The sequence below is a fragment of the Oratosquilla oratoria genome, chromosome 13, assembly GCF_046742065.1.
Source record: "Oratosquilla oratoria isolate Oo_2021 chromosome 13, ASM4674206v1, whole genome shotgun sequence".
Taxonomy (NCBI): Eukaryota; Metazoa; Arthropoda; class Malacostraca; order Stomatopoda; family Squillidae; genus Oratosquilla; species Oratosquilla oratoria.
This window is the reverse complement of record NC_134789.1, coordinates 19,505,922-19,521,218: the sequence shown is the minus strand read 5'-3', so window position 1 is coordinate 19,521,218 and position 15,297 is coordinate 19,505,922. Positions and strand designations below refer to the sequence as shown.

The following is a 15,297-nucleotide window of genomic DNA, read 5'->3' as shown; positions in this document are numbered from 1 at the left end:
AGAAAGTGTCAGCAATTTACAATGATCAAGTAAAGAAAAGCCCTGGTACAAGTGCTGATGATTTTGTATTTAAAGCAAGTCGAGGACGGTTTGAAAAATTTAAGAACAAGTGAAATTCACAGTGTAGTTAGGCATGGTGAGGCAGCAAGTTCAAACAAGGAAATGGCAGAAAAATTTGTGGTTGAGTTTAGTGACTTTATAAAGAAGGTTTTCTCCCCCAACAGGTATTTAATGTTGATGAAACCAGATTATTCTGGAAAAAATTGTCAAAAAGAACTTATATCACTAAGGAGGAAAAATTGCCGCCTGGGCACAAGCCAATGAAAGACAGACTCACTCTTCTGCTGTGTGATAACACAAGTGGTGATTTCAAGGTCAAACCATTGCTAGAGTATCTTTCTGATAATCCAAGAGTTTTCAAAAGAAATAATGTTATGGAAAGTAAATTGCCTGTAATGTGGCAAGCTAATACAAAGGCTTGGGTGACAAGACAATTTTTTACAGAATGGATTCATGAGATTTTTGGCCCAAGTGTTACAAAACAATTGCAAGAAAAAAATTGCCACTAAAATGCCTTCTTGTGTTGGATAATGCTCCTGCTCACCCTCTAGGTTTGGAGGATGACTTAGTTGGTGAGTATGATTTTATTAAGGTCAAATTCCTGCCACCTAACACAAAACCTTAATTCAATCTATGGATCAACAGGTCATAGCTAATTTTATGAAACATTACGCTAAAGCCATGTTTCGTAAGCGTTTCCAAGTTACTAATATCACTCAGTTAACTTTGAGAGAATTTTGGAAAGACCATTTCAATATCCTAAGTTGTGTTAATCTTATTGATAATGCATGGAACGAAGTGAGTACTAGAACCATGAATTCAGCATGATGGAACCTTTGGCCAGCCTGTGTACCAGAGAGAGACTTTGAGGGGTTTGAAACTGATGGATCTGCTGCTGCTGATGAGAACAATGTTATTGTTTAAGAGATTGTTTCTATGCGAAAAAAGTATAGGCTTGGAGGTCAACAGTGAAGATATTGAAGAGCTGGTGGAAGACCACAATACTGAGCTTACCAATGAAGAGCTTGTACACCTTCAAAATGAACAGCAAAAGGAATTGGCTGAGGAACAGTCTTCTAAGGAGGAGGAAAGAATTGAAGATATGGCAAGTTATTTAATCAAAGAAATTTGTGCTAAATGGGGTGATGTTCAAAATTTTGTAGAAAAATACCACCCAGAGACTGTGGTAGCACATAGAGCAGTAAATATTTTCAATGACAATGTCATGTTACACTTCAGAAAAATTTTACAGTGCAGGGTAAAACAATAAACATTGGAAAGGTTTTTAGTGAAAGAAAAAAGGATAGAAACCCAAGAGAAAGATTTACCTGAGCCAAAGAGATGAGAAAAAACACTCGAACAAGAATCACCAGAAGTTTTTATGGAAGGAGATTCCCCTTCCAAGCAATAACTCGCCCCTTTCCCTCCCTTATCTCCATCCACCTATCACAAAAGGGTACAGTACATACATTACATAATAACTGTAGTGTTGGTTTGTCATTAAATTTACTTATGTTTTTTGTTTGCTTTACACTTCTACGTTTTATTTATTATACGACATATAAAGTGTAATTAGGTAAATAAGCATTCATCTGGTGCTTGGGAACGAATTAATCTCTTTTACGTTATTTGTAATGGGAAAATATAATTCAGTTTTCAAATAATTTGGTTTTAGAACAGATTTTTTGAACAAATTATGCTAAAAAACCAAGGTTTGACTGTATATCTAAAACTAGGTAAATAGAAATTTTCATATAGCTATCTATCTATATTTATATATTGAAAGGCTTCTTCTACTTGTAAGGAAAGTAGCATCCAAGGCATACACCCACATATACACATGTATATATATCTTGTGTATTTGCATTGAAGAGAGGTCATTTCATGCACAACAGAGATAGTACAAGTGTGCTATCCATCACATGTGAACCCACCACCTGTACAAATTTTTCATTCCATGCATGTGGACAACACTTGAATTGCAATAAACAGCTGGTAGAAATTTCTTTCACATATCTGTATTCTTATATGGGCCTTGGCAATGTGTATACTCATATTCCCAGTATAAATAGATACATAGACACACACAGATTACAATGGGCAGCATCCAAACTGGTCAATAGCCTGGCAGATGAACCATATGAGGAAAGATTAAAAACATTGGGTCTACCAACTTTTAAAACTCAGAGAAAGAGGTGATTTGATTACAGCATTCAGCTCCCCACAGGGGATAGATTGCACTGACAGAAGAGATCTCTTGATTAAGGATGAGGGGGCTCTAAGAGGTCATGGGAACAAATTAAGGAAGACTATATGTGTAAAGGATGTGAAGAAATAGTTTTCTATACAGATACATAAATACTTGGAATAGTCCAGACTCGAATATATGAATTTTTTTTTCGCATCTGACCTAGATATGGACCAAAAGGTCTCCTGTCGGCATGCTCCACCTTTGTAATCCTTTGAATTCAAATCTAAATATGATAATTGCATATCAAGGATATGCATCAATTTGGAACTGTACATGAATTTGAGGCTAAGTATGATAAAATTGTAAAGTAGGAGATGGGAATCAACAAGCATTGCTCCTTTCCTGTATACTACAATTAGGTAAACACGCATAGCACAATAGTGAAATTATGTGAAAGGATTGTGAAAGATCGATGGATCAAATATCTTGAAAAAATTAACATTCTGATAGTTTGGCTTCAGATATGGAAGGCCATGTGTGTCGAAGCTTTTAAGCTTTTACTTGAGTGACTGGTATGCTGCAAGAGAAAGAGGGATGGGTGGACTGCATGTAGCTGGGCCTAAAGAAGGCATTTGATAAAGTACCTCATAGTTGACTTATATGGAAATTGGAGCATGTTGGAAGACTGAGGCAAACTATGTGTGCTGAGTGGGAAGTTGGAGGTAAAAATGTTGATACTGGTGACTCATGAAAACCGAGGGTATGCATTCCTCAATGGATCCAATTATTTATATCACGTGGCTGGCCGAGGTGTGGTTAGTCACAGCTAGCCAATGCTGGCACTGCATGCATTTTTCTTCAAAAAGGTTTTGTGGTGATCACATGGCAGAAATGAGCATTGTTCCTTTCCTGTATATTACAATTAAGTAAATACACACACACACAGCACCATTCTGTCCATAGTACACATTATTACTATATTTACCTAGTTATATTTTGCGGGAAGGGGAGCTACGCTCGTGGTGTCCCGCCCTTGTATCTCGCAGTGTCTAGTTTGCTCTTAAGTTCATGAATGGTTTTTGCAAACACTATTTCATTGTCCAGTTTGTTCCAAGTGTCCACCACTCTATGTGGAAAACTGTTTTTCTTCAGATCTCTTCTGTAGCTATGTTTTTTTATTTTCTTTCCATGTCCTCTTGTGCTTCTCTTGTCCCAGTTTAACAAGTCCTCTCTATCGAGTATTTCTGTGCCCTTCATGATTATGTAGATGGTCAGTAGGTCACCTCTCTCTCTTCGTTGCTCCAAAGTCGGTAACTCCAGTTTAGCCCATCTCTCCTCATATGACAAGTTTGCAAGTGCAGGGGCCATTTTTGTTGCTGCTCTCTGGATTCTTTCTATTTTCTTTATATTCTTTTTGGTACTGGGTGACCACAATGTCACTGCATATTCTAGTCTAGGCCTTATCAGTGTGACCAATTTTTTTTTAATCATTTCTTCGTCCAAATCCCAAGAATAAATCATAGTACTACCAGTAAGTAGTCCTCGGAGTAACGTTTAACCATATTTTCCTAGGGATCACTCCCAATGGCGACTCAACTCTAGTCATATCCCATCCCCTCTTGGTTGGTTCGTTGATCCTTTTTTCATCATTGCTACTCTCCATTCTGTGCTAAAACTATGATTTCCAAGAACTGGACTGGATATGTTACTGGTCACACAAAAACATACTGTTACATCCTGAAAATGACAAGGCATTTTTCCTGATTCAGCAACAAAGTGCTAGTGTGTGTGTGTATATTTACCTATTTGTATTTTACGGGAAGAGAGCTATGCTCCTAGTGACCCGGTTTTGTATCTTTCGGTATCCAGTTTGATCTTAAATTCTTGTATACTTTTTGCACTCACTGTTTCCTCATTTAGTTTGTTCCAGTCTGTGTGAGAAACCCCATACACTTATGATTTTATGTATGCAGTAAACATACATACATATACCAAGGCTTTTTCCCCCTTACAAGGGAGGTAGCCAAAAAGGACAAGGCATAAAATCATTCCCACCCATTCCATCCCCGAAAACACTCCACACCCCTCCCATCTTAGCACCTCCTAGATGACGGGTCATCCCTGCACCCTGTCCACTGCTCTGGATCAGAAGCAGTATCGCAGGACACAGCACATCCACAGCAAGGCCGCTTCATTGAATCGGCGACCCCACCTCTCCGTCCCCCCATATAAAGGAGAGGACGGGGAGAAATCCCTTCGGGCTGCGTCAAAATTTTTGCTCACACACACTACCTCACCCCCCATTCCCCCGTCCATTCCACCTCATGCATCACAACATTTTCCATATACAACCATTCTCCATTCACCCCTGTCTTCTGTCCTCTCTCGTCCTTCCTCAACAGACATTCCCCTCTTCCCCAAAGCCCCTTTCACCCCATCCATCCATCTCATCCTAGGACGTCCCCTCATGTTCACTCCCTCCACATCTGCCTTCCATACCTCCTTTACTAGTCTTTCTTCACTCATTCTTTCCATGTGTCCAAACCATCCTAATACTCTTTCATCAACCCTATCTCCCAGCTCCCTTTCCACCCTTGTTCTCCTCCTCACCTCCTCATTTCTCACTCTATCAAGCCTAGTAACCCTCATCATACTTCTCAGTAAACCACAATGGAAAATAATAAACTGTGGACCAAGCACTTTCGTCTATTCAGACATCTTCAAGACCTTGAAGATGTCTAAATAGACAAAAGAACTCAGTCCATAGTTTATTTTCCTTTGTGGTTTTCTGCATATATATATATATATATATATACATACACATATACATATAAATAATAATTATGATAACATTACCAGTACTATGTAGTAAAAATAGACTGCAAAATTTAGTTAGCATTAGATGCACCTGGTACCATATTTGTAGTAGATTTGTGTAAGTCTTGTCCAGTAACATAAATTATCAATAATTATTTGTATATTAAAACTACAATGATTTAAACTTACATTTTCCTCTTATGAAGGGGAGGGGTAGGGGAATTACATTGTGCTGCTGGATTGGCTCCACCCCACCACTCCCATGATAAACATGGCAAAATAAATTGCCAACTATCCCTTGTATATCTAAACTTCTATTCTGCCATGTTTAACAAGACAAGGGATGGGGAAGGCAATTATGTTGCCAAACACATCCACTGCATTTGCATATTATTACAAAGCAACATTTACAGGAAGTCCTAAGTATACAACGGCCTTGACTTTTGCTGTTTCATAGTTATAACATTGGAGTGCTTCTCCCTGTACATTATACTTTGCTGATTTTGTCCTTACCTTTCCTTTTTTTTCCCCATAATATAAAGAACTAGTTGGTGAATGTGGCAGAGGATTACACCATCATGGGATGACAGAATGAGGAAGAAGTGTTGGTCAGTCTTGGTTGATCACAATTTTGAATTACTACTCATCATTCACTATTTCATTTGTGTTGCTTTTTGGGAACTTTTTTGACGTTCATTATGGCTCCCAAGTGTAAAGCGGACTCTTCTGATAGCAGTGCATTGAAAAAATGGAAAGCAATTAACATGGAGGGTGCTTACTTAGGCTGGTTCCAACCTACATAGAAGATCATTTTACAATGTTGCATAGGAATGGAAATCTGTTGCAACTCAAGGACCCCTTGTATTGATAGCTCAATGCATACTTCCTAAGAAACTAAGCTAAGTCTGCTTACTGTGTGTTAGTAAACAACAAATTACAATCATATTTATATTTGTAATTTATATCAAGTTGCTTCTTAATCTAAAAAAAAAATTAGTAAACATTTCTAAAAGGACGGTGTGCGATGTTGGTTTTTTTAGTTTTTTTACCCTGTACTAGTAAATACAATCACTATGTTCCCTCTTTCTACATTAATATGGCTGCAGTGTGTGCTGCAAGTATTGAGTGTTATGTGTGCTCTGATACGAGTGGAGAAGCAAATAAATAGCTAGGTTGCTGTTTATGCTGCAACTGGGCGCATATTAAGTGCGCTGGTCTCTCAGGCGTTAAATACGAGCAAATATAGGTGATCAATTGGGTGTGCACAAAATGCCTAAATAAGGCCAAGATTGCCCTACAAACTTTGGATAATCTGAATGCATTGACGCTGAAAGTGTCAAATGTGGAATCTACACTTGAGGTGGTAAAGAAAAAGGTATGTAAGAATCCTACTCCATCTGGATGTTGCAATCCCAATGGGAATCCCAGTGCAGAGGTTCTCAGCTGGGCTAGCATTGTTAAAGGTGATTCAGCAATAAAGAAGAACCTTCTAGTTGTCAAGCCCTCGGATGAGAATAAGACTGCATCAGATTTTAAGAATGAAGTTTCACAGGCCCTGGATAAGATACAAATTACTGATAGTTGCCTCACTAACAAGGGAAACATAGTCATGAACTTCGCAACTGAGACTGTGAGAGATGAAGCAGCCAAGTTGGAAAATATCCAACAAGTGACAACTAGGTCTGTTAGGAAATTAAATCCAAAGATCATGATATGCAATGTATTCAAGGAAGAAGATGATAAAGACATCGTGGAGACTCTCACACAAAAAAATGACTCTCTAAAGGCTATTCAAGGAGTGGAAAGAAAAATTGAATTTATTTTCCAGAAACCAGCAAGCGGTGGGACAAAACATATACTTAAGTGCGAGCAGGAGGTAAGGAAGGTGATTCACAACAACCATGACAAGATTCTACTCAGATGGGGATTGTATGATGTGATAGATAGATACCATGCCCTAATATGCTATCATTGCCAAAGATATGGTCACCAAGCATCAAATTGTACTGCTAAAAACAATGGAGACTTGCCACATTGTTTCAAGTGCACAGGCCAACACAGATCCAAAGATTGTACTCAGTCAGCGAAAAAATGCATAAACTGCATGAGCTTCAAGAAACCTGACCAAGATCACTCGGCAAATGATTCAAAATACCTAGTCTACTTAAGTGGATTAAATAGGATCCGTAGTATCACTAACCATGGATATTAACAGGAATATATCTAATAAAATGTGGATTGTTAAATGTTCAATTCGTGAGTAATAAGACATTTGCTAAAAAGAGACAGGCTTATAAGAAATATAAGTGCTCGGGTGCATCTAATGACTATGAAAGTTATGTATCAATACAGAGAGATTTAAAAAAGACAATAAGAAAAAGAAAACGACAATACGAAATGAACATCGCTGATAAATCCAAAGAGAATCCCAAAGAATTCTATAGTTACATTAGAGATAAAAAGGTTGTTAGGAATCACATTGGTCCACTATTATCTGCTGACGGTCAACTTGAATATTCAAATGAAGTAATGTGTAATATCTTAAACAATTATTTTAGCTCGGTATTCGTAAACGAAACACCTCAAAGTGAATTCCAAACTGAAACCTGTGAAAAGTCTAGGGTAAACTTACTCACTACGGTAAATATAACAAAAGAAAAAATTAAAAGGTGTATAGACAAACTCAAAGTTAATAAAACACCAGGGCCTGATGGTTGGCATCCAAGAATCTTAAAGGAAATGAAAAATGAGATTGTTGTTCCATTAGAAATTATTTTAAAGAAATCCATCATATCCGGAGATGTCCCAAGAGAATGGAAGCTAGCTAACGTTACTCCCATATTCAAAAAAGGTGACAAAAAGAAACCAAATAACTATAGGCCTATAAGTTTGACTTCGATCGTAGGAAAAATAATGGAAACTATCATCAGAGATGATATCGAATATCATTTAGAAAGTAACCGTTTGATAAATGATAGCCAGCATGGTTTCAGACGGAAACGTTCTTGCGTGACTAACTTACTCGAATTCTACAACACAGTTATCTCGAATTATGACAAAAGAAACAATATAGATTTAATATATCTAGACTTTGCAAAAGCTTTTGATACCGTCCCACACGAAAGACTACTTACTAAATTAGCTTTGCATGGAATAAGTGGTAGCCTATTAGGTTGGACTAGTAATTGGTTGAAAGGTCGAAAACAGAGAGTTGTTTTAAATGGAAAAACTTCTGGATGGAAAAGTGTTGCAAGTGGAGTTCCTCAGGGTTCCGTTCTTGGGCCACTTCTATTAATAGTATATATAAATGATATAGACCATGGACTAAAATCTACTGTTTCCAAATTTGCTGATGATACAAAACTGTGCGGAGTGGCAAATGATCACTCAAACCAATTAGATATTCAAGAAGATTTAGATCAATTACAGCAATGGTCTGAAAAGTGGCTAATGAAATTTAACACAAGTAAATGCAAGGTAATGCACATAGGTAAAAATAACAGTAAGTACGATTACAAGTTATTTGGAAATTCATTAACAAAAGTGGATAGTGAAGAAGATCTCGGCGTAATTATCAGTAACGACCTCAAATCATCCAAGCAGTGTATTTCAGCCTCTGAGAAAGCAAATAAGATTCTGGGATTGATTGCGCGATCTTTTGATTTCAAAAGTCCATCACTCATTAACAAGCTATATAAATCGTTAGTTCGTCCACATTTGGAATATGCTGTTTCCGTATGGTCACCGAATCTCATTAAAGACATTGACAGACTGGAAAAAGTACAATGGCGAGCCACAAAACCGATTCCAAATATCAAAAATAAATCATACAAAAATCGACTTAAGCACATGAATCTGTTTTCCCTAAAAAAGCGTAGACTCAGAGGTGACTTGATACAGGTCTTTAAGATTTTAAAGGGAATTGACAACATCAAAAGTGACAAAATTTTCACATTGAATGAGAATCAGACAAGAAACAATGGTCTCAAACTGTCCGGAAATAGATTCAATTTGGAAGAAGGTAGAAACAACTTTGCCAACCGTGTAGTTAATGAATGGAATAAACTTCCTGCACAGGTAGTGCAATGTAGTTCAGTTCGAAGCTTTAAGAATCATTTAGATAAATACCTAAGTAAGATGCTGTAATGATTATAATTTATGTTATATTATTTGTTTTTGTTTTGTTATAATTTGTCTGTCTGATTTTCATTTATTATTAGTTATATGTCAATTTATAATCATTTACTATTTACCTGTTTGTTTGTTATTCAACTATACCTATGCATTTATTTATGTATTTTATTTGTTATTTTTACATTATTATAGTTTTAATTTATTATTAATATGATTTTTTTTTTTTATTGCATCCGACCTAGATATGGATCAAAAGGTCTCTGTCGGCATGCTCCGCCTTTGTAATCCTTTGATATTCATGAACTCATAGTTGACTACAAACTTGACATCCTTGCATTAACTGAGACATGGCTGAATAAACATGAATCTGCTCAAATAAATGAAATAACACCAGAAACACATAGTTTTCTACACTTGCCGAGACCTGAGAAGGAAGGGTTACTGAGGAGAGGAGGAGGTATTGGCATATTCCTATCAAACTCGTTTAAGAAAATTAAGACTATACCATCTGATACTACGGAGACTTTTGAATCAATACAAGTGAGCTGTGACATAAGTGGTAATAAGTGCACTATTATTGTTGTTTATCGGCCCCCTAATACAAGAGTTAGTTCATTCATTGATGAATTCAGACTATACCTTGAAACAATTGATACGGTGAGTGCAAATGTTGTTATCTGTGGAGATTTCAATATTTGGATGGAAGATCAAGACAGTCTAACTACTAGATCATTCACAGACATGATGGATACATTCAACATGACTAATAAAGTGCAAAATTGATACGTCTATAGGCGGTCATGTATTAGACTTAATTTTGGTTGATAAAGACTGTGACCTTGTTCATGATGTGAATGTAGATGATATTTGTAGTATCTCTCCAGTCCACAAGTTGATAACCTTTTCTATACCATTTTTGAACGAAGCTAAACAGACAAAAAAGATTAGATTTAGATTAAAAAGGAACTTTCAACCGGATAATATGATAAATTCGATAGCGGAGAAAATCCACCGAAGAAAAAATGCTGACTGCGTGCACAATGCGAACACTTAACAGGAGTGTGTACACTGCTTTATGCAGTTATTCAACACAATTTCCTACAACAACTATAATGATAGGTGTCCAATGATTGAAAAAGAAATAGAAGTGAAAGCTCATGCACCATGTTTTAACAGTGAACTCAAGAGAGTTAAGAAAGATAAAATGAAAAAAGAAAAACACTGGAGGAGGTGTAGGATTGATGAGACGAGAAGACATTTTCAAGCAGCAAGAAATCATCTTAATAGACTTATAAAGAGGCAGAAACGTAACTATTATTGCAATAAGTTAACAGAATCTGGAAAGAATGTCACTAAGGTATATAGAGTGCTTGATGGCCTAACTGGAAAAACAAAGATAAATACACTTCCTGATGGCTTCTCTGATGAAGAATTAGCTAAAAGTTTGTAGATTTCTTTGAGGATAAAATTGATCGTATTATGAGTAATTTTAGGTCAGAATCAATTTCCATTAGACCTACACAGGACCCATCTCCCAGGATGCAACTTATATGACATGTCTCCAACAAATATCAGTGTCAGACATTAGAAAAATAGTGAAAAGAGTGAAATTAACTTACTGCATTAATGACCCTTTTCCAATGAAAGACATTGTCAACAGTCCAAACTTTGATAAGATGTTAAGTGTGATGACAGTAATCATCAATGTCAGTATCGCCAAAAATGTCTTCCCAGAAAGTGAGAAAGTAGCAATTATAAAACCTATTCTGAAAAACAATCTTGATAACCAGAGCCTAAACTCCTTCAGACCAGTATCAAACTTAACATTCCTCTCTAAGATAATAGAAAATGTAATATTGGATCAACTAATGCCACATTTACAGAGGGTGCAAGCAATTCCTGACAATCAATCAGCCTATAAACAATTATATTCAACGGAAGCTGCCTTATGTTCATTGGTGAACAGTCTACTTGTGTCGATGGATGATAGGAAATGTAGCATGTTGATTTTATTAGATGTGAGCACTGCTTTTGACACGGTAGAACATGACTTATTACTAAGAGATTGCAGAAATAACAGCATAGTAGGTGATGCCCTGGATTACACAGAGAGTTACCTTACTGGAAGAACATATTGTGTTCAAATTGGGGAGGTGTGTTCAGAGAAGAAATATCTAAGGAGAGCTGTTCCACAAGGTAGCGTACCAGGACCAATTTTGTTCTGTATTTACACTGCCGAACTTGCATATTTACTACAACGACATGATATTCATTTCAAGCTATATGGTGATGACACAGAAATATACATGGCACTAGACAATGTAGAGCACACGAACAGCAAACTAAGCAATATTATGGAAGAAGCGAGTGACTGGATGTTTTCTAAACATTTAAAATTAAATAAGGACAAAACTGAATGCTTGGTTATGGGAAAGAACAATGATTTGAGGAAACAATGTCTCTACACTACATATAAATAACAAGCAGGTCGATGTGAATTACAACGTAAAAGACCTTGGAGTGATTCTTGATTGCAATCTTAAATTCAAAGAGCAGATACAAAATGCAGTGAAGATAGGGAACTACCACTTAAGAAATATTGCCTCTCAGGAAATATTTAAATAGAAAAACTGTTAAGATGTTGGTGCATAACCATGTTATAAGTATGCTTGACTACTGCAACTCCCTGTATTATGACATACTGAACTATCTTCTAAGAAAGCTAAAACTGACTATGAACAGGGCCATGCAGCTTATAAAAGGTCTAACATCCAGAGAGAGAATTACACCTGCACTCACTGAGTTACATTGGCTACCTATCAAGGCACGCATTATATGTAAAATATGTATTATGACCTATCAAGCACTACATACTAACAAACCGGAATACATTAGCAGTTTACTACATGATGCTCGATCGAATACTACCATGTCACTAAGACATGATACAGACTCAGACTTTATGAACCTAGGGTGAACCTGGAACTAGGTTTTAGAGCATTTGAGAAATGTGCTCCCTGACTCTACAATAGTCTACCACAACATGTGAAGAACAGTACAAACTTAGAAACCTTCAAGAAGACGATGAAAACCCATCTGTTCACTCTATGCTACGACATGACAAACAAGAGCATGCTGGATGAATTTCGATGCTACCAATTCATAAAAGCTGGCGGCCTTGTAGAGAGCTGCTTCTAAAGCGGCTGAGCAAGGCCTGAAAACATCACTACAGATACAGATACAGATCCCAGTTGTTTCCTTATTTCCTCATATTTTGTATATTTAGATTTCTCTGATCATCTTGGTTGCTGCCTTTTGTATTCTCCATTTTTCTTATGTTTTTCTTTAGGTGTGGTAACCACACAATTGCAGCATATTGCTGTTTGAGATTAACCTATATTTTAACTAGTTTTTCATCATCATATGATATATCATGTGATTCATGATCATGACCTCATCCACATAATGACACTCTTATAGTCTTAAGCCCATTGAGTCTCTCCTGCTACACTGTTCAATCATTCATTCATGTATACAGCAGAATCTCGGTTCTCAACCACAATCAATCCGTTCTGGAAACCTGTTCTAGAACTGATTTGGTGAGAGACAGAAAATGTTTACTGATCTGCTGGATACAACTTCGGCCACATATTTATGGAAGTTGATAACTTGTATCTCTGATCATGCACTTTATGTAACAAAAGCAATATAAGCCATCTATGATCCACTTACCTCTTCACATATATATGACTACACCTACCAAATCGTACTTATTTTTGGACGAGATAATATGACCATTTTTTTCAAACAAGTTAGTGTTACGACAACAATGGGTCTCTAACTCTCTTGCCAGACCAAAGACAAAGTAAAAACGGATAAGCTTGAAAAAATAAACGAATACTTATTTTACATAGGGCAAGATTCATTAATAAAAGAATGTTCTGAATAAATGACTGGAAAATTATATTTTGTAAAATAGAACCAATCAAAACAAACGAAGAATCCCTTGGCCTTGTCATTCATGATCAGCTGTAACATTTACATTAGATATATAACTCAATTTTACCTTCATAACAACTGCTAAATGCTGGGATAAGACATAGTAGAAAGGACCTAATCATCTGCATCTTGACAATGTCCACAATATATTCATAACGGATATATATTTTTTCTAATCACATATATTATCCACTGACACCTCCCACAAACACAACACTATGGAGACACTGTTTACTACTAAGCTTGCAGCGTAGTCACAGCTGCCTAAACGTCACGTGAGAGGGGAGTGTGACTTGACGTTATTAAGTTGGATTTACATTTGGTAAAAAAAAATCGTTATTTGTCCTGCAAGCTATTTGGTTCGGGTGATATAAATTATGAACAAATTGTCTTTACACACAGACACACACATCAAAAGTTGTCGGGTTGCCAGCATGTTATATAACCCGTACACTATCTACGAACTAATTTCCGGAGGAAATTGAGTAACTGAAATCTAGAGAAGCGACGAATATTCCCAGGCAGCCTAAGAAGACCAAAAGGATATTCCCCAGTCCAAATTTAATTAAAGAGCCTGATAGGTTATAACCGACATAGAATAAATTTTGCGAACAGTTCTAGAATCGCTGGCGGGTGAAAATAGTAACGTCCTAATGCCCTATGCCTTACAGATGTTTCCTAAGACGAATAAAATTATCTGGCGTATATTAGAATAGAATATATTAGACAAGTTACTGCAGTGAATGGGCAATAAAAATGTATTGCCCTGTTTTAATGCAGTTTACTGCGAATTCTAGCAAACGTGTAATGCCAGAGATGTGTGGTCGTCAACATGCAATGAAAATGAACGCGGAAAAAAGGCACAACATAAGAACATAAGAATGAAGGAGACTGCAAGAGACCATAAGGCCTACACTAAGCAGCTCCATATCCATCAGTACCTGTCATCCCCATCCATAAAGTTGTATCCATAAAGTTGTCTAACCGTTTCTTAAAACAACTGATAGATTCAGCGCTCACTACATGGTTACTAAGTCTATTTCATTTGTTGACCACCCTATTAGTAAACCAATGCTTGCCTATTTCCTTCTTAAATCTAAATCTGTCCAGTTTAAATCCATTACTGCTAGTCCTGCCCTGTTGTTTTATTAGGATTACCTTGTTTGCATCATCCTTGTTAAAGCCTTTGATCCACTTAAACACCTCTATTAGATCACCCCGCACTCTGCGTCTTTCCAGAGAGTGTAAGTTAAGGTGCCTAAGCCTCTCTTCGTAAGGCAAATTTCTGAGTCCATGTATCATTTTGGTCATTCTTCTCTGTACTGATTCTAGTGAATTGATATCCATTCTATAAGACGGAGACCAAAACTGTACCGCATAGTCAAGGATGGGTCTAACTATCGCTAGATAGAGTTTGATAATTACCTCTGCACTTCTATTCGTTACCGTTCTAGCAATGAAACCTAATGCTCTGTTAGCTTTATTGCTGGCAACACTGTTTCCTGGTTTTAAGGTCCGGACTCACTAGAACTCCCAAGTGTCTCTCGCACTCTGTTTTATCTAAAAGCGTGTTATCTAAGCTGTATATTTTTCGGGGTTGTGTAGCCTACGTTTAACACGCTACACTAAGAGATATTAAAGTTCATTTGCCATTTCACCGACCATGTGAACAATTTGTTAAGATCATCCCGCAGAAGCTCTGCGTCGTCTCCTGACCTAATTAGGCGTCCTATTTTAGTGTCGTCCGCAAACTTACTAATATCACTATTTATCCCATAGTCTAAGTTGTTTATGTACATAATGAACAACAAGGGACCCAAAACCGAGCCCTGGGGAACCCCACTAATAACATAGTCCCACCTGGATTTTACCCCATTTATGGTGACCCACTGTTTTCTGTTACTGATCCAAGCTCTAATCCATTCTAACTCTTTTCCTCCTATGCCATGGGTTTTAATTTTATTTAGTAGTCTCTGGTGTGGCACCTTGTCGAACGCTTTGCTAAAGTCAAGGTAAATAGCACCGTATCTATCATTGTTATCTGACGCCTTATATACTTTAGTGTAAAAAGATAGAGGATTAGTCACACATGACTT

At 36.9% G+C, this 15,297-nt stretch overlaps 1 protein-coding gene across 5 annotated transcripts in view; it reads right to left on the bottom strand.

Moving 5' to 3' along the window:
* Positions 1-13,609, bottom strand: part of LOC143032334 (uncharacterized) — a 173,955-nt gene extending 160,346 nt beyond the window's left edge. For 2 of the 5 annotated variants that reach the window (XM_076196890.1, XM_076196891.1), the window contains exon 1: positions 13,269-13,607. In XM_076196890.1, coding sequence (XP_076053005.1) covers positions 13,269-13,329 — 61 coding nt within the window. In that variant the 5' untranslated portion in view covers positions 13,330-13,607. Of the gene's footprint in view, positions 1-13,268 lie in introns of all 5 variants that reach the window. The other 3 variants (XM_076196894.1, XM_076196893.1, XM_076196892.1) reach the window with 3 other exon arrangements.
* Between the last annotated feature and the right edge of the window lie 1,688 nt (positions 13,610-15,297).